We start from the raw sequence: 25,516 nt of genomic DNA, 5'->3' as shown, positions 1-25,516 counted from the left end.
TACAATTAATAGAAGACTATCTGCTCCACTCTCCTTCCTCTTTCAAGAGCTATTTCTCAATTTGGGGAGGGGATTTGCATCCCCTCTAGTATGTACCACTTTTTGAGATATATTGCTTTAGAGGTTTTGCCATTCCATTTTTTTAAATGGCACATTTCTGCCAATGTATGAATGCCTGATAAAGCATAAATTTTCCTTCCTTTTATCTCAAAAGTTGACAAATGTAGACATCAAAGATGCAGACTTAATCTGTTTACCACACCTGACCACGCATGCTAAACATTTTGGATAAGAAAAGATAACATGCAAGGTTATTACATTATTATATAGGATCAAGAGGTAAACTATACAATAAAAGATGCTACTAGCAATCAATGAACTGCATCAATTTGTACTCTGTATCCAAAGAGCCATTCAGCTACAAGGATAAATTCTGGCACATAAAAAGTGTGTGTGTGTGTGAGAGAGAGAGAGGGGGAGGGGAGGGAGAGGGAGAGAGAGAATGAATTTGTCATATTGATTTATTTAGCTGTATCACAAGTTAAGCAAGCATTTATATGTGTCTAATTGTATTTGTCTAGCTGTATTTTCAATATTCTCACCTCTTACCGAGTGGATTACTTGGCTAACTAATAAATCATGTGATTCCACTTTGAACTTAAAGAACCAGGAGTAAATGTTGAAATCAGAACTCTTGTCACTAAAAAATCACATGTAGAACTCTATTTATTTAGTAATAGATTAAAGTCTGTTGTCCAAGGACACAAATAGAATGGTAGGCAAAAGAGAAGCAAGGCGGAGAGTTAACTAAAATAAGTAATTCATCCTACAACTAATTCTATATTAATATGACTTGCTTAACTGGGTCACAGATGGAGTTAGTGTCATACAGTCAGCAGGAAGATGAGTAGGAAATAATTTTAGCTCAAAACAGACTCCAGTCACCTTCACTAAAAAGAAAAAAATGTTTTTTTCCATTGTATATTATCTAGTCTTATCCCAACACAGACATCTGCAATAAATTTTCCAACATAATGGCTAGTATTGTACTCTGCCTTTCAGTCAAAGTTCTAAACTAGTCACATCAAAGAATTAAGACGCAACAGTTCCACATTGTTACTCTAGGCTCAGTAAAAGAAAGTTAGCGTATAATATAGAGGAGGAAAACTACTAAAAACCTACGTAAATATACTGCTGCAACATGCATGATTCTTATTTATAAGATTATAGTATAGGCAACAAATCCATGTATCCAATATTAGATAATGCAAAGCAGCTTCCAGTTTAAAAAAAAATAGAAAGCAGCAAGAAGATAAAGAGAGCTTTTAACCCTCTCTTGCAGTCATCTTTAAAGCACCTCATTCCTTGTCAGACTGCAAACTTGCTTTCATAACTGTGCAAAAAAAAAAAAAAACCCCACCACAATCTTTTTCTGTATTCTAATACTATATCAAAATCTCTCTTACAACTTCCCATAGATTATCTTTCCTTGGAAAAAAAAGGCTTCAGTTATTCTACTTCTCTTCCTTTTGCTGACTGGATTATAGTGCCTGTATGATACGAACTCCATCTGTGACCCACTTAAGCGGGTCAAATTAAAACAGAGTTAGTTATAGGATGAATTTACTTATTTAAGTCACATCCCCACCTTGCTTCTGTTTTGCCTACCATTCTGTTTGTGTCCTTGGACAATAGACGTTTTTGACTCTTAAGTTTTTCATTTGAAAACATTTCTTGTACACATCTCTTCATTTTTCTGTAATTTTCTTGGATGCTAGATTTTTCAAATCTGAAATGACTCACTGTAAATGTGGAAATTTAGCTGAAGTGTGAGGAGCTGTACATTGGTAATTAGGATACTCACATATCCTGCAAGAACTCTGTTCCCTCTGTTCAGAATTTCTTTTAAGATTTCAAAACAATTTCCTTTCCAAGAAATAGTGAGAATAGTTGAACAAAACAGTAAGAAATATTTAGTATAGCATGAGCTCAAACAGCTGGTAAGGAAATGATGTGGCACTTCATTCACACGCACAAACTCCAATTTTTTTTCCAATCAGTGTTATAGCATCCTGTGGATGTTTTCATCTAACACTTTTCTGCCTGACTGGGGTCCTCCAGATCTATTGGGATTACAGATTCAACATTTTTAGTCATTTACTGTTGTGCTAGCCTTTTTTGGCTTGGGTGCGGAAAGTGCACACGTATGTGCGATAGCACACGTGTGCATGCCCACATCCATAATTCAATCCCCCTGTGCCCCCCCGTGCACGCATACATGCCCCCCTTCCCCGCGCATGTATGCACAACCCCCCCCCCCGCCTTGTTTTGGGCCTAGCAGCCTCACTGAAGCCTCCAGAGGCTGGAAATGGCCCGTAGGTAGGCCCAGTAGGCCTGTTTTTAGCCCTCCCCAGGCTTTGGAGACTTTCCTGAAGCTTGGGGAGGACAAAAACGGCCTCCCCTGGCCCTCCAGAGGCCAAAAATTAGCTGGTCAGTGCGCATGCACACCGTAGCTGGCCTAGGGAAATGACTTGTGTGCCCTCAAAGATGGCACTGTGTGCCATAGGTTCGCCATCACGGTGCTAGATACACAGCTTTACCTAAGAGACAACTGGATGATACCAGAGTAAGAAAAACTATTTTAAATATAACTATGTGAAGCAAATGTTTTCACCATGCCACACAGTATGCATTTAAAGGAAAAAAAAGATGGTTATTGTAAGCTACCCAATGTCTTCTGACAGTGAGATGGGTGGCATATAAATGTAATAAATAAATTTCCCTGTCATATCTGCAAAATTGGCATTTTTTTCTCCCCTCTTTAAAAATTGGAAAGGGAAATCAACCCAAAGGTCAAAAGTAAATTAGGTTGCAGTCTCTGCCAAGAACATTTCTTTAAAACTTCAAATAGCTTCTCTTGATTAAGAAGAGTTCAGTGCAATTGTATGCCTGTAAAACTAAAACTCCACAATGGTTTACTTCAACAATAGGCCAGTATCTCTCTCATAACCCAACTGGGCTTACAGGGTTGTTGTGGAGAAAATAGGAGGAAGGAATATTAGTTATTTTCTAGACCTAGAGTTAAAGGAGAAAATAATTAAAAAGTTAAAAGTTAAATTAAAATTAATTATATGGAATACTCAAAACTCTCTTATTGTACTAAGGAACAAATGTATCACAAATACAATATAATTTTTAAAAATTATTAATCTTTGCAAGCCAATGATGCATACACTTTATAGGGACAATGATAATATTTGAAATTTTAAGAATATGTCTCCCAAAGGTAGCTGTCATGGGAGGATTTGCATATTCAAAGGCTGACTAACATAGTGACCAAACCTTTTCAGGAAATGCACTTAAAACAGAAATTAACTAATTGTGACTATTTTTCTCTTCCTACCACACCCATTTTCTGTTGGCCACATTTCTAAGCAAAGGACATGACAACCACCACCCATCCAAGCAAGCCTATGAGGGCCTATGAGTCTTATCTCCAGTCTGTGAACAGACAGAAAAGTGTAGTAATTTTGTACTGCTCTCATTGCCAGGTTCTATTAAATCCCAGTAAGAAAACCAGAAGTGGTGCTGTCCTTGCAGTTTTAATGCAGGACAAAAAAGTGAAAGCCATGGATGGATGGATGGATGGACGGACGGACGGACGGACGGATGGATAATTAATAGATAGATAGATAGATAGATAGATAGATAGATAGATAGATAGATAGATAGATAGATAGATAGATGGATGGATGGATGGATGGATGGATGGATGGATGGATGGATGGATGGATGGGCGGGCGGGCGGGCGGGCGGGCGGGCGGGCAGGCAGGCAGGCAGGCAGGCAAATGACAGACAGATAAATACATATATTGTTTTTTTCCCTTCCATGGTGTCATCTGCTGGTCAGAAGTCCAACCCAAATGACTGTCTGTGATGTGTCTTGGGGAAGAATTAATGAGTGCAGGCAGGTGTTCTGAACAGCAGATTTAATTAGCTGTCAAACTGCTCTTTTAAAAGAATGTTAAACTCACATTTATCTTTGTATATGGATCTCGCGTAAGACTTAAGAAGTATAATCCGCCTCTACGGAAGCAACCTGTCCACTTTCTCCTGCAAGCCAAGACAAAATGTCCAGGGAGAAGAGAGCCTAGCAACAACAAGGGAAGGGGTATGTCACAATGCTGTATCCCAGAGGGAGCTTGACAGGTCCCAGCCACAAAATGCGCCAAATCATGTCCACAGAAAAAAATATCTTGAGACAAACAGGAAAGTACTATTTCAAAATGAAAACAATTAACAACTTTAAGCCACATTTCCTTTGGGTTAAGACCAAGAAGACTGTCATTAAAAAATTGCTAATGAAGCTGTTCATGTCATAGTTAGGCTAAAAAGATGAATTCAATGTGAGACTGAAGACAATCTTATAAAAAAGAAATTAGAAGTTGATGCTTTGCACAATTCAAGGTTTCCTTTTGATTTTTTGAAGGTAAAATAATGTAAAGATACTTTATTTTATTTAAAATAAAATTTATATTTCGAGCAAAGAAGCTGGCATCTTTATTAATTATCACTTCTCTCAATCATATGGGGCACAGATTGGTATGATAGGACACAATATCTTTTAAAGAAGAAGTTTCATGCCGTCAGCAGTTCACACCACTTTTCTTTAACTGATATTTCAAATCAAGGGAATATCCATACACAAAACTGGTAGCCAAGGAAACTGGGTCCTCTTTCTAACATTCTTGATTCCTTTATAAACATAATATTCAACCAACCAACCAGTCTGAAAGAATTGGGACAAAAAATATTGTACCTGGTTATTTGGTGAGGTCAAAGAGGTCTCTGCAGCTGTTTTCTGCAACTAATATAGAAAAATATGCTTTTTTTTGTTTTTAAAAGCATCACTTAAAAACAACAACCAGAAGCTCAAAAGCCTTTTCTCGACTTCTCAGCAATCATGTCCACAGTAGCATATTGCTTTTAGTGAGGCAAGGCACATTAAATTAAGAAATGGGGTACAGATAGTCCTCGATTTACAACAATAATTGAGCCCAAAGTTTCTGTTGCTAAGTGAAATATTTGTTGTGAATTTTGCCCCATTTTATAACATTTCTTGCCACAGTTGTTAAGTGAATCACAGTAGTTATTAAGTTAGCAGCACGTTTGTTAAATGTTCTCTCTTAACTTTGCTTGTCAGAAGATTGCGAAATGGGATCATGTGACCCCTGGACATTGCACTGGTCATAAATGTGAGTCAGTTGTCAAGCATCTGAAATTTGATCACACAATCATGGGGATGCTGCAACAGTCCTAAGTGTGAAAAATGGTCTTAAGTCACTTTTTTCAGTACCATTGTAACTTTGAACAGTCAAATGATTTGTTGTAAGTCGAGGACTACCTGTACTGCATATAACAACATGCTTCAATGTATCCTCATTGCCTAGTTGCTAAGCCTTGTTAAGTTTATTCCTCTTCACGTTTGCTTTCATTTCTACTTATTTTTCCAAATAACTGTTAATGTTCATATAAACTATTTATGGGTTAATTTGAAGTGTGGTATTTTTCTCATTTGGCATTTTAAACAAAATGCAATGCATTCTACCGTCAACTGAACACATTGATAATATTATCTTATTTCTTCTATAACCAGCATTCATCATTCACCTGGCATGTATTACTGAGACCTGGCTGGGCCCGGAGGGAGGAGTCCCCCTCACAGAGATGTGCCCAGAGGGTTTTCAGGTGCTTCATCAGCCGCGACCCCAGAGAAGGGGTGGGGGTGTGGCTATTGTTATCCGAGAGTCTCTAGTACCTCGTAGGATCCCTGCTCCGGAGCTTGTCGGGTGTGAGTCCTTGCTGGTGAAGTTGGACCTCAAGGGTCAAGTGGGCTTGCTGTTAACGTACCTGCCTCCCAACAGCGTTGCAGCAGCCCTCCCCTCGCTCGAGTCAGTAGCTGAGCTGGCAATTGAGTTCCCTAGGCTTATGGTTCTGGGGGATTTCAATCTGCCTTCGCTCGGTGAACACTCTGATGGAGCGCAGGAGTTCATGGCTTCCATGACAGCCATGGGCTTGACCCAAGTAATTCGGGGCCCGACTCACTCGGCGGGTCACATGCTCGACCTCGTATTCCTCTCGGAGCTGTGGAGTTGTGATCTTGGTTTGAGGGGTAATGAGATCTTGCCCCTGTCATGGTCGGACCACTAACTACTGAGGCTTGACTTTCGGAGACCAAACCCACACTGTAGGGAGGAGGAACCGATTAGGTGGTTCCACCCCAGGCGCCTTATGGACCCTTTGGGCTTTCAGACGGAGCTTGGAGTTATTCCTGATACCCTCGTCCGCAGTCCGGCGGAGACTCTGGTTGCTGCCTGGAATTCAGCAGCGACAGAGGCTCTTAACCGGATTGCGCCTTTACGCCGATCTGAGGCACTGGATCCAGGAGGGCCCCTTGGTTTACCGAGGAACTCCGGGAGATGAAGCGCCGAAAGAGACGCCTAGAGCAACGATGGAGATCCAGTAAGTCTGAGTCAGACCGAGCACTTTTAACATCCAGCATCAGAGCTTACCTTCGGGCAATTAGGACGACCAAAAGAACACACATTGCCTCTCTGATTGTTTCCGCTGAGTTGCGCCCAGCCGCCTTGTTCAGGATAACCCGTTCCCTCCTTAACAGGAGGGATACGGGCGATCCTTTGCAAGGCAGAGCTGAGGATTACGTCCAATTCCTCGCGGATAAAGTTGCTCGGCTTCGGACGGACCTGGACTCCAATTGCGCAGAGCCAGCCGAGGCACCAGGGGAGAATCTGGAAGGACATCACTAGATTGATTTTCAAGCTGTTACCCCTGAGGACGTGGACAAGGCCATGGGAGCTGTAAGTGCCTCCACATGTGTACTGGACCCGTGCCCCTCCTGGCTGGTCGCTAACAGCAGGGAGGTGACACGGGGCTGGATCCAGGCGGTTGTTACCGCCTCCCTTCGGGAGGGGTTCTTTCCCCCCGCTCTAAAGGCGGCGGTGGTGAGACCCTTTCTGAAGAAGCCATCTTTGGATCCAGCTGTGCTAAACAACTATCGTCCAGTCTCCAACCTCCCCTTTGTGGGGAAGGTCATTGAGAAAGTGGTGGCCTTTCAGCTCCGGCGGTCCTTGGAGGAAACCGATTATCTAGATCCCTTCCAGTCGGGATTTAGGCCTGGCTACAGCACGGAAACTGCTTTGGTCACATTGATCGATGATCTCTGGAGAGCCAGGGATGGAGGTTATGCCTCCGTCCTAGTGCTCCTTGACTTCTCAGCGGCCTTCGATACCATCGACCATGGTATCCTTCTGCGACGACTGCGGGAGGTGGGGGTGGGAGGCACTGTCCTACGGTGGTTCTCCTCTTACCTCTCGGACAGGTCGCAGTCGATGTTGGTCGGAGGGCAGAGATCAACCCTGAGGCCCCTCAATTATGGGGTGCCGCAGGGTTCAGTCCTGTCCCCCCTCCTGTTTAATATCTACATGAAGCCGCTGGGTGAGATCATTCGACGGCACGGGATAAAATACCATCAGTATGTGGACGATACGCAGCTGTATTTGTCCGCCCCGTGCCAACTCAATGAAGCAGTTGACGTGATGTGCCAGTGCCTCGAGGCTGTTAGGGACTGGATGGGGGTTAACAAGCTTGTTCTCAATCCGGATAAGACCGAGTGGCTGGTGTGTTTCCCTCCTACTAATTGGCCAAGTTTTCCATCTCTCAGGCTGGGGGGGTCAAACAGTACGCCCCTCAGACAGGGTTCGCAATTTGGGAGTCCTCCTGGACCCACAGCTGACTTTTGAACACCACTTGTCGGCTGTGACCAGGGGGGCATTTGCCCAGGTTCGCCTGGTGCACCAGTTGCATCCCTACCTGAACCGGGAGGCCCTCACAACAGTCACTCGTGCCCTTGTGACCTCTAGACTGGACTACTGCAATGTGCTCTACATGGGGCAGCCCTTGAAGAGCATTCGGAGACTTCAGCTTGTCCAGAATGCAGCCGCGCGAGCGATCGTGGGTGCACCTCGGTTCACCCACGTAACACCTATCCTCCGCGAGCTGCACTGGCTGCCTATTGGTCTCCGGATACGCTTCAAGGCGCTAGTCATCACTTATAAAGCCCTTCATGGTATTGGACCTGGGTACTTGAGAGACCGCCTGCTGCCAATCACCTCCACTAGACCGATTAGATCCCACAGATTAGGCCTCCTCCGAATTCCATCCGCCGGCCAGTGTCGACTGGCGACTACCCGGAGGAGAGCCTTCTCTGTGGCTGCTCCGACCCTTTGGAACGAACTCCCCGTGGAGATTCGAACCCTCACCACCATCCAGGCCTTCCGCAAAGCCGTTAAAACTTGGCTGTTCCGACAGGCCTGGGGCTAAAGAGCTGTTGCCCCCGTCTTGAATGGTATGACTGTTGTGTGTTTTTAAATTATGTATTGTTATGTATCGTTTTTATTTTTATTTTTTGTCTGTACCCCCCCCTTCCCTGATTTGATTTGTTAGCCGCCCTGAGTCCCCTTCGGGGGAAAAGGGCAGCATATAAATGTAATAAATGAATGAAATGAATGAAAATGAAATGAAATCATAAAATGTTGTGTTAGAAGTAATACAGAAACCAAAAGCAGACTTGGATAACCTGACATGGCAATCAAGCCTTCCCCAATCAGATTTTTGGGTACATAATTGCCAGAAATCCTAACCAATGGAAATCCTCAGTTCTTCAAGTTGTCCCAAGCAACGTTTCTCATATCTATTTCAGTTATTTCAGGATAAATTTTAAATTTAGCCATGAAGTATTTTATGAATTATAAGAATTTTCTGCACTGAACATTTATTCATACTTGCTATTCACTTAATAAGAGCTATATTGCAAAAATATCATTTGTACAAACAGAACCTCATGCTTGCTGAGTTATTCAGTTATATATTTAAAAAGTCCCATTATTTTTGAATAAAGGCCTGAACAACACTACAACTTCACAAAACATCAATTTCAGAAGCAAAATATAAGTGAATACTAATTCTTTGGGAACCTTGGCAGTTGCTTTCATGCTCTGCTTGTAAGCTTCCTAGAAAATATATTTGCCACTGTGGGAAACAGGATGCTAGATTATATGGTCTTTGATCTGATTCATAGGGTGGCACTTCTTAATTATTTATGTTTGTGATGTTAAGTCTGCAATAAAATTTAAATAGTTGAACTTCACTGTTAACATTAAAATTGCTTATCAGCATTTAGTATGAGCTCATTTTAAGTTAACACCAAGTCAACCTTTAAAAGTTCCATATGTTTTAATGACTTGGGTTGTGGAAATAGAAATCAGATGTTGCCAAAGCCTATGCTACAGTAAGTTATTTAACTTGTCTTAAGCAACCAACTAATTACTGCTTTTTTGAAACAAAGGAATAAACAGAAAATAAACAAGAATTATACACGTTTATTTTTCAAATGTACTACATTTGAACCCACCCTTATTTTACCTCTCTTTCAAATGCTGGATTTAATAAGAATTTTCAAGCAATTATCTAATAAAATGTTTAGAAAATACTTCCTTTTGTGATTTTGGACACCACTGTAAGATCTATGTAAGAACAATACAAGCTAAGATGATATATTTCACATAATACCAATGAAATTAATGACATTGGTGACATTCATCTTGCCTGTGCTGAATATTTGTATAAAAATCACAAACGGAAAGTTAATTTTTTTCCAAGCTGATTAACTATGAGAAAGCAGAGAGAGGGAGACGGCTGCATTAGGGAAAGCAGGTTTTTCTTGTATTTCACTTCATCATCCAAGATAATGGTCCACATAGTAAAAACATAACTATAGTGCAAACTGTACAATTTTAATTTAAAACAAATTAAAAACAAGTTTATAATACAGCAAGTACATAAGATACACTTTCTTAATTAATAAATTGCACTTTTTATTCCATGGTTTTATATTTAAAGAAAATGTTAACTCTTTAATGCTTGTAAAACTAAGCTGAATAATAATACTAATAAGATAGCAATAGCAATAGAGTTATATATCACACCATAGTGCGTAGAGCACTCTCTGAGCAGTTTACAATGTCAGCATATTGCCCCCCAACAATCTGGGTCTTCATTTTACCAACCTTGGAAGAATAGAAGGCTGAATCAACCTTGAGTCAGTCAGGATTGAACTCTTGGCTGTGGGCAGAGTTAGCCTGCAATATTGCATTCTAACAAGTGTGCCACTATAGATACATGAACATTTAATTTTTCTTATTATTTTAAAGATCTCTTCACAGTTTTCATGCAATAGCTTCTAAAACTAAGTTTCAAAAATAAATTAAGAACGGTATAGAAAGACCAATTCCTGATTTATGTTATGCCTTCTGCCCACATTTTTTTCAAGCTAAACAAAAACAAATGTGTTTTAAGGTACAATCCGGTACACATCCACTTGGAAATAAACCGCTTGCCATACTTACTGGTAAATGCAATTCCATTCATTTAATGAATATCACCGTGAGCAGAAATCATTGTTTACAGAAACATAATTAACTGAAACAACTCTTTCAAGTTTATAGCACATATTTTAGCTCACTAAACCTACAACTCAGGAAGTATGCAAACAGTAATTTTAAAAAGCACTCAATATACACCCACCTCAACTTATTAACCATGGCATTTTGAATTATATAGTCATAAGTCAGCTTTTTTTAAAACAAGCATGACAATGTGCAGCAATATTGCTCTAATAAGATATGAGCTGAATACTGGTTTAAGATCTGCTACCTCTGTTCCAAAAGGCCTTCAAAACAAATTCTGAGTGGAATGGTAAACAACCTACCACACAGTAAGGTGAAGCTAGAAAGAACTCAAGTTTAAGAGCAGCTCGGCCCTAGAATGGATTACTAAGAGAAGCTATGAGATATCCATTATTATTTGAAAGAAATTTGGAAAAACATTTATGAATGTATCTTTTAAGTACAGAATGTCCTGAACTTGAAAAAAATAGTTGATAAATTATCAGAGAAGCTACAGTATGAAAAGTCCTTTCCAACCTACATAATTACCAAATTTATAGCTCTGGAAGTACGCAGACCCACCTTGCATCAGATTTAGGATAGCATGTTCTGACTCATTCCCAATTCTGGAGCATGAACTGAGAAAAACAGAGTTCTATGAGAAAAATAGGCCTAAGAGTACCTTTGATTTGTTTTAATAATTAGAATAAACACATTGTAGGAAATATGTAGCATTATGGAGAAATGTCCAAATTCCATATATGAATATGAAGATGGAATTAGTATTGCCTTCTGATCCTAATATCTGCTTAGATGACTTTAACAGCTGTCTCAAATTTCCAATAATCCTTTGCAACTGGAATCTAACAGAGGCTTCCTATCCTTGATCACCATGGTTACACCATCAAACATACACATTTATCAGAAAGGCCAAAATGAAATGGGGGAAAAGATAGATAGGATAGAAATATAGATAGCAAATTTTTTACAACTTTGCAGGAAAACAAATTGACCAAGAAATAATTTACAAAAAGAAAAATGAAAAAGGGAACTATGTAAATAGTATTAAAACTGAAATATGTCTATAAAATATTAAACATTACATTATTTACAAGTTGCACAGAGAACAAATATGAAAAAGAGGCACAATTGTTTTATAAGCAAGCTAAAAGAAAATCACTTAGTCATTCACAAAAGGAGTACAATCTCACATAAATCCATTCAATGAAAATTGTGTCCAGTTGTAATAGAAGCCAAATTTTATTCATCTTTTTCTGTTATAGTTTCACTACCTGTTCAAAAAATGTAACTGGGCTTGCACAATGTGACATTATGATTTGACAGCAGATCTGTAGAGTACCAAAAGTACATGTTAGGGTAAAGCTTAGCAAAAAAAAAAAATTGAATTGAAAATAGAGCCAATTAGAGACATCAGCCCACTTCAAGGGAATCTAAAATAACTTTGAATTTCTACATCATGCTCCAGGTCCAGATTTTATAAGCCAGAGCACAGCCCTAATTATCAATTAAAATTCTGTGCCTACCATAGGTCTATGGCAAACAACAAAGCAGGGCAAATCATTCACAAGAATCTTTTATTTATAGCAGCACCATTTATTCAGTGGCAATCCTGATCAAAGTGTCTTCTTTGCCCACACACTCTGCCCACTTCTTTGTCCACACACATATAACTTGGGAAGGCCTTCAAAATGGCCAGATCAAACCTTCAAGTGGATAACACAGTCAGAGCTTCAAATAGCAGCATTTTATTTACAGAGTCACCACAAATAATAGCACCCATCTGAATGACTTAACACAGCTGTAGTATAAGTTTGTAAATAAATACATCACCGTCACACTGTAACTGGCTGAAACTCAGAGATAGAGGTCAACATCTCAAAAAACCAGGGCATTAAAATCTTGACCAAAGTTGAAAAAAAAATCAAAAGAAAACCAACAACTACATTAAAAGCAATACTTAATACGAGGTTAAGAAGTAGAACTTTCCTCGGACTGAGAGTCCCATTAGTTTTTGAATAGTGTTCTGAAATATATATACTCTAAAAAGGGGGAAAGTCGGGAATACAATTACTGAAGTATACCTCTATAATTAAATTAAGAACTGTTTAATTAAAACACTTAGTTTTTCTCCATCTTAATCTCCTATAAAATAATTCGATTTCCTTATCTAAGAGAAGGAGGGTGGACAAAAAACTATTAGTTCTAATTCATTTCTAGTGTCTGTGCAAGGGGACCAGGGGGATAACAGTGACAGCCTTAAATTAGATTACCCTAAGATTGTTGTCATTCTCCCATTACCCAAAGTAATCAGGTCTTTATTGCCCCCTTCTTTATATGGTGACATCTATCCCCCCTTTGGGATAAGCCAAACCAAAAACTGACATGTTTTAGGTATTTTCTCAGAAATGCATCTATTTATCTTGGCTTCCCAGCCACAATGTTTCACTTAATATTAGCTGTTTTAACATTTCTGTAAAATGAGATGTACTGCAAATATCCAACATTTTTTCAAAGCTCTACAATTGAACTTTCCCAATATCATTTAAATGATTACCTTTTTGCTTCTTCTAGATGGCATAAGTATTCATAAGCAATATTCTGACGTCTCCTCTCATCCATCTCCTCTGCTGAAAGCCGTTCATCATCCACAATAGCTGTAATTAGAAAATCATGTCAAATTAAATGTAAAGAGGAACAGTCTTGGCATTACTTTTAGTAGGACAGAAGATACCAAAAAATAACCAATTGCTCATTATGAACTGAGCTTATTATTTAAAATATAGATTTAAGTTCCATGTTTTATATTCCATATTTTTCATAAACATTTTGCATTTCTATTACAGGTGAAATGCAAACGACAAAAAGCTTCTACTCATATTAATTACCAAAACACTAAGAGCACAAATTCTGAAATAAAGACTTTAAGAAAAAAATAACAATATTGACTTATTTTATTCCAGATTAGATTAATCGCAGCTGCAAGATATTTATTTCAGCAGTTTATAGCAACAAAAACAATGAAGCAATATTAAAACTAGAAACCTTAACAGAATAAGATAACATAGATGAAGCCTTCCCAACCTATGGAAAAGTTTTTTCTTTCTTAAGTTTTATTCATGGCAAAAATACCTAAATAACAAAATACAAATATCACCTAAAATAAAATAATTAATATTACATAAATAATAGTCCTAAGATCTGGGTATTTGGCATCTTTAGTTCTGGATGGGTGGCACTGTCCCAAATAGATCTGTTCTGCAACTTGGAGGTTCTTCTGGATTCACAACTCCTATTGAAGAAGCAGGTGGCAGTCACAGCAAGGGCAGCCTTGGCCAACTCAGGTTGCAAACCAGTTGTGGCCTTTCTTGAATCAAATGTCCCTGTACTCAGTTATTCAAGTCCTAGTCATCTCGCATTTGAACTATTGCAATACACTCTACATAAGGCTACTCTTGAAGAGTGTTCAGAAGCTACAGCTGTGCAGAGTGCAGCAGTGTAGGCAGTTTTTGGTGCCCCAAGGGTGGCTCATGTAACACCACTGTTCTGCGAGCTGCACTAGCTCCTAGTTTGATTTAAGGTGCAATTCAAGGTGTCAGTAATCATCTTTATAATGCCCTTCATGGTATGGGCCCAGGCTACTTGAGGACAATCTCATCCCAACTGAGATTGGCCTGCCACCCTAGTGCTGGCAATCCAGGTAAGTTGCAGGTGGCACAATAACTGAAGCTTGGCAAAGGTTCCCCTGGCCATTGCCTCTGCCTGCCTATCTAGCAGTGGCCATTAGGCGGGGTGGAGGAACCCTTCAAATCACAAACTTGCTCTTTCTGAAAAAATACCATCCCATTCATAGTTATAACTGGAGCTAACAACCTCTCCGATAAACTACTTTGTGGTGCTAGGGTTCAATCTTAGCCTTTTATCTTATCAGGTCCCAACAGCTTTGGTTTTCACAGCATTTTTATATTGTATCTCCAGAGATGTAAAGCTGAACATTGTGATTGCACTGAGGATAATACATTTCAAACAACAGCTGACCTCTCTCGGCAATTTCATGTAGACATTAAAATCAGCGGAAAGAAAATCAAACCTTTCAGCATCCCGCAAAGGAGTTCCATAAGACCTCTCCATTCCCCAGGCAGAACAGTCCACTCAAGAAGCAACAAAACCATTGAAACATACTATCACTCACTCCAAACCCTTGCAGATGGTCCCAAAAATAACATGATCAATAGTACGAAGTACTGTTGAGTGATTACCAAGAGCAGAAGGGTGTCCTCCTGTCATCCAGTTTATGACAAATATCCTCCATCAGAATAACAACTGTCATTTTTGTCGTAGACCTTGACCTAAATTAAGAGTGAAGTTTTCTACAATAAATATCTAGAGTCAACTGTGGGGCAAACTCAGTAAATCCACAATAAATGGCTATTACTACTGTTATATAAATTGTGACCAAACTTGATTTACTTCACAAGGCCATCTCAAAAAACAGTTCCCTTAGTGGGGAGTTGGGGCTGCATTTTGATACCGCCATTATTGAATCTATGTTTAAATTCCCTAGTGACTTGTCAGAAGACTTCTGATTTTTTTTCTACCAGAGTTGGCACATAGATACATACCAATGCTACTTTATATGGATGATGCAGGTCCATTTCTCTAGACTCCAATTAGCTTAAAATGTGCACTAAGATAATTTGCTACTTATTGCACAGATGATAAATTACCATAACAATAAAATATGAAAAGATAAAAATATGAGTTAAGCACCCTTGAAGCCATATATAACAACTAAATGGACACAAAATTGAATGAACTGAAGTTTTTAGGTATCTTGGAATCGTCTTCCAGGCCTTAGGTCAGAAGAACATGTATCTAGATTACATAACTTGTTACCCCAAAGTTCATCTTTAGCAATTAAAATTTATTACAGACCAAGAGGTGCCTTTTTTTGTTTCAGCCTCTTTTTCCCCCTACAGCTATTTACAGCCAAATATGTGTCTAGTTCTTGTATGGTCATAGCTAGACCCTTATGACAATTATTCAGAATTAGAAACTGAACAATCCAAATTCTTAAGAAATATCCTCTAAATACCACACAGTCTCTAATGCTATGCTCCACTGCAAAACGGGATCAATTAAGATTGAGGGGAAAAAAACTGGTTTATTTTCTTCACATAATGCCTGGAGTTAATTTTTTCCCCATAGGTTTGACCTCCCTGACATTTGTAGACAATTTTTAGTGCTTAGATGGAAGTGATATCTCCTTGCTAAATTGCAATTTTATGGCTTTTCACAAGAGGTTTTTCTTTCTTGGGGACATGAACAAGCCAGGGGAATTTTAACACATTCTGGAATACAAAACCAGGCTCTACTGCCAAGGAATGCTTTCCTGAGTGTTCAATCTTATATGTTTAAACTGGCAAGTTACTTAAACAATATTATACATCCAAGATGAGAAGGGCTTTAATGCTGGCAACCATTTTGAAAGGTAGATACAAAAAAAATTCAATACTATATGCTGCTTGATTATGGCCATGTGTTACAGACACCATGAAATCTGTTATTCACATTTTACTGTACTGCTGCTTTTATACAGATATTATAATCCATTTTATTTCTCTTTATCTGGTAAAATATCTAAGTCGTTCTGATATTTTCTACCTCTCTGGATATAGCCAAATTCTGTTATGCTGCTAGTAAGACAGGATTCAAGGTGAATAGTATCCATTCCTCAATACTCTATAGTTAGTATAATTGTGCTTAACTTTTAAACAATATTAAATAAGTATTGTAGATAGATATATGTCACTTCATTCTAATTTATTTTAACCTCCTAAGACAGGGGTGTCAAACTCAAGGCCCAGAGTCTGGATCTGGTCCACGGGGTGCTTAGATCTGGCCCATGGGGCTGTCCTGGAAGCAGCAAAGGACTGGCCCACGATGCTTCTGCCAGTGAAACTGAGTTCAGGAGGGCTGCAAGCTCCATTTTTGCTGGCAGAGGGTTGTAGGAGGCTGTAGGAGCTGAAAATGGCAGCCCTCCCAAGTTCCGTTTTTGCTGGCAGAAGGTTATAGGAGACCGTTGGGAGCCTGTTTTCTCTGGCAGAGCGCTCATACCACCACAGGCACTCCCGACACAAGTGATGTTGATCTGGCCACATGCACCCTAGCCATGCCCACTCTGGCCCCCCAAAGTGAAACACAACGCTGATGCAGCCCTCAATGAAATAGAGTTTGATACTCTTGCCCTAAGAATTTTAGCTTTATGTCTTACTTTTAGAAGAATAACATTGTTTTCTGATCCTAGAACATGGCATAGATTAAAAGTATATTGTCACTATTGTTACCACTCTAAGATAGGTTTCTATTATTATTTATTTATTTATTTATTTAGCCAAGTATGGATAAAAATACAAGGAATTTGTCTGAGTGCTTCTATACAGAATTCCTTGCATGTCTAACCACACTTGGCGAAATAAATAATAATACCATAGAAAATTATCTTACAGTAGTAACAATAGTTACAATATATTTTTAATCTAAGTCTTAGGTATAGTCTACCTTTTTTACTTCGTTTGATAACTGTTCTTTTATCTATACTGATCTTTGTCCAAAATAAGGACAATCATGAGATTGTCCTTACTACATCCCTACTTGCCTTCAGAAGTTGAGTCATGGTAACTGGACTTCTTTTTCTTTTCGTTTGAAATCTTTTGTTGCTTATCCAAATAGCTTCTTCAGACTGAAGATAACCAACACTCTACCTATTATTTCAAGACACAGTTTCCAAACATCATTGTTAGATCTAGCCTCCATATATTTATTTAACCAAGATTCATTGTTCTTTAAACTACTAGTTATTGGAAAGTAGATTTTCAAATCATCTTTTGAAGCAGTTGATAAAAAACATTTGCAAATTCATATATCAGTATAACCTTTTAATTAACAACTGCAGGGATAAGGGAGCTTATGAATGCTTTTAACTCAGCCAAAAATCACATATTTCTAACTCCCAATTGTCAGATTATAGATTATACACAGACATAAACTTCTCATAAGCATTTCCTCTATAATTTAAGCAGACTTTCATACCATCAAAAACCTTGTTCAGAGTCATAACTAACTTGAAATAGAAGAGTGTAAACAAAGGCCATATTTTTTAATGAGACACAAAGAAAAATACCGTTTATGTCTGACAAGCAGAAGAGAAAGGAAAGTTCAGAGACCTGTCTGGCATACTTCACTGATCCACAATATCTTTTGCATATTATGTGAACCCAGTCTTTATAAAGTATGGTTTATTTAATATTACATACACATCCGGGTTTTTTTTCTAGAAATTCTTTCAAAGAGAGCTTATCTGAGATGTGGAGAGAAGCAGTGATAAGTCCAAATAATTGACTGGGCTTCATGATTATATGGAGATTTGAAACAGTATTTTCCAAATCTCCAAACGCTATGGCTTCTTACTTATTTTTTACTTTCAAAAAACTTAATAAAGTTATTTTAAAATTTGCTTTGAATGGTTACTGAGTAAATGGTTGTTAATTAAGGACCATCTGTATGTAAATCAGGCCACAGGTCAACCTCTATTCAGCACAACTGATTCACAACTGAATCTCTGTTCAGCTGCACCCAACATAAGTGTGAAAAATGGTCATAAGTAACTTTTTCAGTGCTGTTGTAACTTTAATGGTCTCTTAACAAATGGTTGCAAGTCTATGACTACCTACTGTATACTCTGTATATCAAGTTTTTAAAGTTGTGAACTATGTCAATTCCTGCAGCAAGTCTCCAAATAATTCCAGCATTATTTATCACTGAATAGATGCAAAAAGTTATTCTGAACTATAAGCAAAATAGGTAGAAGCTTTGTATTCCTATTTCATTTACTCATATTCAGGAAATTTGTTCCCAGAATGGTTCAGATTTTTTAAAAGTGACATTTACTTCATGTTTAAATTGCATTTGCACATCAACCCGGAGCTTACAAGAATGAAGGGCATCTCTAATAAATGTTTTTATAAATAAGGCCAATGTAAAATTGGAAAAAACTAAGCAATACAGCAATTAAATAAATTGGTTCCAAATGCAGGATTTGAATTTTGACTTAAGGATGTTTTCAGTCAAAATCAGTATCTTTGGCAAAATTACTTTAACGTTTTGGAAATGAACTGCACTCCCTTATCTAATAAATTGGCTGTTGGAACAATTTGAGTCATTTGGGGTTCTTCTAATGAAATTATTCTTGTGCTTCTTGTTCCTCGTATGCAAACCCAGATTACAAACTAATCTGTACAAAACTTATTTATATGAAAAGTCTGGTCCTATGCTGATGCAAAATTACTACACATTTTCAATACATATGCATGCATGTATGACAACATTCTACAATATTCATGGATTAATGAAAGATAATTTAAGACTAGATAACCTGTATCTTATTATTTTCAGTCATGTCATGTGATAATTAAACTTACATGCAACTGTAAAAATTACAAAAAGAAAGCACAATGTTGCCAAGCAAGATAAGCAAGATTAAAGACTATGACTGTCTCAAACTTCACTGTGGCTACAGTGTTAAGACTTTCTATTAGAAGGGCATAAATTACAGGTGTTGGGGCCAAACAGATATACGTATCCTAGGACAAAGCAAGCACAATCATCAATATAATTTACTAAAAGAGCTACAGATTTTGCCATCATCCAACTAGAAAATAGTTTGGATCTGAAGAATTGGGAATACATTTCCACACATTTAAATAAACTTGTGGTTTGTTTTTTCTAACACTGTCAAATTCCAATTAACTGGAACTTCTGGGTGTTGCTATCTTAGTGTATTGGGGAGGTGAGGAACAAACTTGAAGAAGACTGCTTTATCCAAAATACTACAATTCTATTAGAAAACATATGTTGGCATACTTTAGAAGTAAGGGGAAGTTCACTGTTCACTATTAGCTCATTGGAATGAGATCCATATTAAATTTTAAACTCGTTTGAGTCCAAACCTACAAAGCTTCTTTAAAATCAAGCTTCTAGTACATCTATTCATACTGTCTCCTCCAATTATTTCCATCCTGATGGATGTCTGAAGTGTTAAATGACTATCATTTTTAACCACTAATATCTTCAACATCTTGCTGAAAATAGAGTCAGTTATAGTCTACTACATGTGACAGGGGGACATCAGACTTCTATCTAATTACCATTTGTTCTATTCTAAATGATGACAGTTCTTTCTTAAATCTACTGCCTGAAATCTTTTAACTAATAATAATTAAGATCTGAACTGATCACTTCCTTCATGCAAAGATTATGTTCTTCTACTAAGAACAGTTATTTGGGGAAAATGTGTTTCTGCAGCTGAAACTATTTTTCTCTACTGTCTCAGAATTTAAGAAACATTTTATAATCCATTTTCCACTTGCAAAAGACAGGAGTTGGCAATTAAATGCTATGGTGGAAATCATCCATTGAGCTGACTCATTATTCAGGACATGATCTCTTAAGGTCCCTTCAGTCTAATTCTATGCAATCTGTCAAACAGACAGAGATAATCCATAGTTAAAGTCACGCATCTTCCAGGTCTAGTCAATCAGTTCTTTATTATATCCAAAAATTAGAATTTCACTTCTAAGAGACATAAATTAAAATATATAAATTAAATGTTTAAAAATAAACTACAATAACCAAATAATCAATATGATTAGAAACAATAGCAAAAAAGGCTTCAAAGAAATTGAATTACATATCATTAATAACTACAGTGCATTAAATAAATCTGAATAACCTAAAACTTAGTTAATAGAGCAAGGAAGATACAAAACCTAACTTTGTATTTTTATAAAATGGGCACCACTATAATATATGGTTTGCATTTTCAGCCACAACTTCAGCACAACAACAAACTCTTACAGAATAAGAAATATTCTAGCACTTTCTTTGAACAAAAGCTGTTGAAAGTGAATTAAAACATGCTAAGGTTAGTGATCTCCTAAATTTAGGGATGAATATTTGGTTAAAGTACTATACTTGAAAAAGGAGAACAATTATTTAAAAAACCTTTTTAGGGAAGGCTGATAAATCTACAATTGACTTTCTACAACCATAACAATTAAGGTTTGACACCACCTATTTATAGTCTCCTAATACTTATCAGTAATAACATAATGTGAAAATCCATAACTTTGCAGCTTCTATAATTAATTTCCAATTTAAAGGTAATGAAACTTTCAGTTTAAAGGTATCACTGAAGATCAAACAGCCTAATTAAACAAACAAGTTAGACACCAGCGTGGTTGCTGGTCCAGTGGACGCCCCTGAGGCAGGTCCTTGCCCTGTTATCTGGGAACAGTTTGACCCTGTTGCTCCTGAGGAAGTGGCAGGATCCTAGGGAGTATGTGCACGAGCACCTGTGTATTAGACCCATGTTCCTCCTGGCTTGTGAAAGCTTCCCAGGAGGTGACAGGCGGGTGGACTCTGGTGGTGATTAATGCTATCTCTACAGGAGGGGAAAGTGCCCCAGCACTTTAAGGAGGCTGTGGTCCGCCCTCTTCTTAAGAAGCCATCACTGGACTCGACCCGGTTGGATAATTTCCGACGTCTCCAATCTTCCCTTTTTGGAAAAGGTTGTCGGGAAGGTGGTTGCGTGGCAGCTCCAGAGGTTTCTGGATGAAATGGATTATCTTGACCCCTACCAGTCATTTTGGACAGAGAGGATCACTGGTTTGAAAGAGTGGTCAAAGAGGCCATCTATGTCAAAATTAAACAGCCCTCTCTCAACAGAGGGGGATACGACATCATCTATCTCCAGTCTACAACACAAGTCCTTTCAACAATTCCAAGAAGGGGCCACAGCACCACTCAGGTGACCTTGATGACACAGATAAACCCCCAGTTGACCTTAACAACTCTCTAAAAGAATGCAAATGACCAGTTGCCTGCAAGGAGTATAAACCCTTCCATTCCCCATCATTCAGTCAGAGATGAAAAAGCTTCCTGGATGAGAAGCGAAAAATCTTAAAGGAAAACCAGAAAGTCCAGTTGCTTCTTGAAAAAGCACTTTTGGGATGTAATAGATACACTATTTAAAAAACTGTTAGGACCAATTTTAGATTTCCATTTGCACAAATTAATGTATTGTCTTACCATCTCTCTTACTGGCACTTTTATAAATTGCTTCATAAAGAGAGAAACCTCTGCCTTTTTGGGAAAAAAAACAGATTACATAGATAAATAGAACATAGAAACATGAGTCTCCCAACATTGCTATGGCAACTAGACTAAATGGTAGGCAAGTGGACTAAACATCAAATTGAGCTTTTTGTTTAAAAAAAATCTTGTTCCTTATAGAACATTCAAAACAGCAAAATGGCAAATCTTTAACTTGTCTACTCTCAGTATTTAATCATCTTGAGTGAAAAATAAAGGGATACCAAAAACCACATTTTAAAAATCTGCTTGAAGAACAGGTCAGTAAAAGGGTAGGATTCCATAAAAAAAAGCAGCTTTATGAGAAATGTTGCTATGTTACAAAATGTATCTATACATATTACAGAGACTGAAACCATAAATTAGCTGAATGGGCACCGATGAATACAAGGTTTAAGGTAATCAGACTTACAGAAGTGGCTGAAAAAAGCCAATCTATATATAGCCATCAGAATCCAGGGGAAGATAAGTATGTAAGTGGATTTTGACATAGTACTCAATAAACATTTGTTAATCCATCTTTCCTTAATCAGTTGGACTTTGAAGATGCATTGAACTAAAATTCTCATAATTCCAAGTGAATTTAACCAATAGTAATGTAGCCTAAAACACAACTGCAGAATTTCCAGTTTGGGATGGACCAAGCTGTCAGTAAAAAATGAAAATTAACGCATCCCGTATTATCCTTACTAAAAGTGTGGCCTTGTAGTCAGCATTGGGTGGGTTCATTTGTTATGTATGGTTTAACTTAGAATAGCTGGGTTCACAGAAGATACTATGCCAATACCAAATAAACCACACTATGATTATGCATGATGTACAAAGTCATTGCACTCAAGCAGAGTTACAGGTATAAGCCTAAAATAAGATACCTGCAATACTGCTGACAATTTACACTTCTATATTGCAATGGGAAAGTTTACACAAAACAATAAGGAAAGACAATTGCCTGATCCACAGATAATGCTAAGCTATAACTGAGCGAGTTAACAAATCATGCTGTCAAAACAAAACAAATATAATAAATTATTATAGGTTAACCACATTATTGTGTGTCCCCCCATTTCTAATGATATATTTTTGAACAATTTATTTAATATATTTCACAATGTATTCTCAATGAGACTTTTAGTAAAACCATGAGAAAATGCCAAAAAGTTTTTTAAAAATCAGATAAAAAAGTTGAAACAAAATGGGAGATTTAACCAAGAAGCAGTTTTAATCACTGAGTGTGTGATGCAATATTTTATCAGTAATTTAAAGGCCAACACCAAGGAGCCAAATTATCTAACCTGAGTGGCAGTTCTAAATTCAGTGTGCTATTACATTAGCTTCATCTCTAGGAGACAGGATGCGTAGAAGGAAGATGAAATAATTTTTGGCAAGACTCAGGTGGAGAGTGAAGAGGTAGGCCTCCGGGTATTTTGGCATCAGAAAAACCAGCAGTTTAAATTGGTCAAAGGGCATTCTTGACCACATTGTCAGATGACTATGTAGGAAAGTATTGCCTACCATTTCTTTCTATTTGCCTTTATTGTTTTTATAAGTAACCTCAACATTGATGAGAAATTTAGCTTCTACATTGAGGCAAGAAAAACCAAATGCACAGGTATAGTAGAAAAGGTGGTACTTGGCCCAATCGCTGTAACAGCAAGAGAGATCTTGGAGTCCTAGTGGACAATCACATAAATTTCACAGTGCTGCAGCTGCAAGAAAAGCTAACACAGTCCTAGGCTGCATTAACAGAAGGATAGGATCAAGATCATATAGTTAATACCACTTTATAATGTCTTGGTAAGACCCCACTTGCAATATTGCATCCAGTTTTGGTTGCCGTGATATAAAAAGATGTTGAGACTCTAGAAAGATTGTGGAACAAAAATGATTAGGGGATTTAGATTTAGATTTAGGCTAAAACATATGAAGAACAGTTGCAGGAATTGGATATGTCTAGTTTAATTAAAGGAAGGACTGGGTGACATGACAGACTAGAAGACCTGCAAGATCTCTTCCAATTCTGTTCCAAGTCTGTTAAAGCAGTGAACACACCTAATACTCCTTCCTTCTATTTTTCTCACAACAACAATCACTCTATAAGGTGAGTTGGACTGAGAGAAAGTGGCTGATCTAAAGTCATCCAGCCTAATGTGAAGCCTAATTTGAAACTAAAACTCACAATTTCTTGATTTCTATCCTGAGGCCTTAACCCCTGGACCTATTTTGTCCTTCAGATGACTTACAGGCTATCCAAAGGAGTTCATACTCCCAAACTACAAACTGGTCAATAGATGAGCTTCAGTTATTCCTCTAAATCCAGCATGCATACACAGCAGTTAATATAACGTCATATCTCATGTTACTGTAAGAATAATATAAACAATAAAGCTTTTGGCTTAAAACCCACTGATCTTTGTTTTGAGGATCAGTGCAGTATAATAGCTAAGGTATGGGACTTGGGAGTAGGGAGATCCAACCCAACAGTTTAATGGGTGACTTTGGACAATCACTTTCCCTCAGCCTAACCTATCTCACAAGGCAGCTGTTGTGCAGAAGAAAGCATTACTGTACTTATATTGCCTTGAACACCTCTTACATAAGGTAGAATATAAATTAATCATTTTTTTTTTAAATGGCAGTTGGTCTTTCCTGAACTGCCATTTTCAGGGCTCGGACAGGAAGCTCCAGTGGATGGTATTGACACGCCCATTTGGCCACGAGATTGGGATGAAGCTGAAGACACACCTCTGTGCTCCACCCTTTCTTCTCCACTTCATTGAAGTGAGCTCCCCTCAGACCTGAAAACAAGGCACAAAGGAGAACTCCCACCACCCCAGCTATCATACTACCTAGGGAGGGAACTGGAGTCTCCTGTCCGGGCCCCGAAAATAGCAGTTCAGGTAAGACCATCTGCCATTTTCCGGAGCGAGGGACAGGAGGCTCCAGTGGACCTACCAAGCAGATCCACTGGCTAATGGTGGAAGGCGTTACCCTCCAACCCAGAGATGACGGTTGGAAAGATAGGAAGAGTGCCTCTGACCCCCGTAAGGAGGCCGTCCGCTTCAGGTAAATACGCAGGGCCCGTTGGACGTCCAACCGGTGCCACTGCTGTTCCCGTTCCCTAGCTGGATTAGGGCAGAAATCGGGGAGAACAAGTTCCTGGGAACGGTGGAATATGGAATTCACCTTAGGAAGGAAGGCTGGGTCCAACCTCAACACGACCCTGTTGTTGTGGAACATGCACAAATTCTCCTAGAGGAGAGTGCTCCTAGCTCTGACACCCTTCTAGCCGACGTGATAGTGACTAGGAATACCACCTTAAGGGTTAGGTGTTTCAGGCTAACTGTTCTCAACAGCTCAAAGGGCTCCTCCATGAGAGCCCATAGCACGGTGGGAAGATTCCACATGGGGAAACTATGCACCACTGGGGGGGGTGCAGGTTGGACACGCCTCGAAGGAATGGGAGGATCGTGGCAAGGGCAGCTAGTTGCCTGCACACAGTCCCCCGGGCGAGACCCTTGTCTAGGGCGTCCTGGATGAATTCCAGGACTTGCGGGACTGAGGCCCTGGTGGGCACAATCTGTTTTGACTGGCACCAGGAAACAAAGGCCACCCATGTAGAGACATAGATCCTCAAGGTGGCATTTCTGCGAGAGGCCTCTATGGTTCTAATCATCCGCAGAGAAAATTGAGCTCCCTTTAGACACTCCCGCTCAATCTCCACATGGCTAGTTGCAGCCAGTGTGATTCTGGGTGCATCAGCTTCT

At 38.6% G+C, this 25,516-nt stretch overlaps 1 protein-coding gene across 3 annotated transcripts in view; it reads right to left on the bottom strand.

Moving 5' to 3' along the window:
* IQGAP2 (IQ motif containing GTPase activating protein 2) overlaps positions 1-25,516 on the bottom strand; it is a 137,057-nt gene that overhangs the window by 92,234 nt on the left and 19,307 nt on the right. For all 3 annotated transcript variants that reach the window (XM_032214429.1, XM_032214426.1, XM_032214428.1), the window contains exon 2: positions 13,099-13,198. In XM_032214429.1, coding sequence (XP_032070320.1) covers positions 13,099-13,198 — 100 coding nt within the window. The remainder of the gene's footprint in view (positions 1-13,098; positions 13,199-25,516) is intronic.

The sequence above is a fragment of the Thamnophis elegans genome, chromosome 3 (assembly GCF_009769535.1).
Source record: "Thamnophis elegans isolate rThaEle1 chromosome 3, rThaEle1.pri, whole genome shotgun sequence".
NCBI classification, from domain to species: domain Eukaryota; kingdom Metazoa; phylum Chordata; class Lepidosauria; order Squamata; family Colubridae; genus Thamnophis; species Thamnophis elegans.
This window is presented reverse-complemented; position numbering and strand designations above follow the sequence as displayed.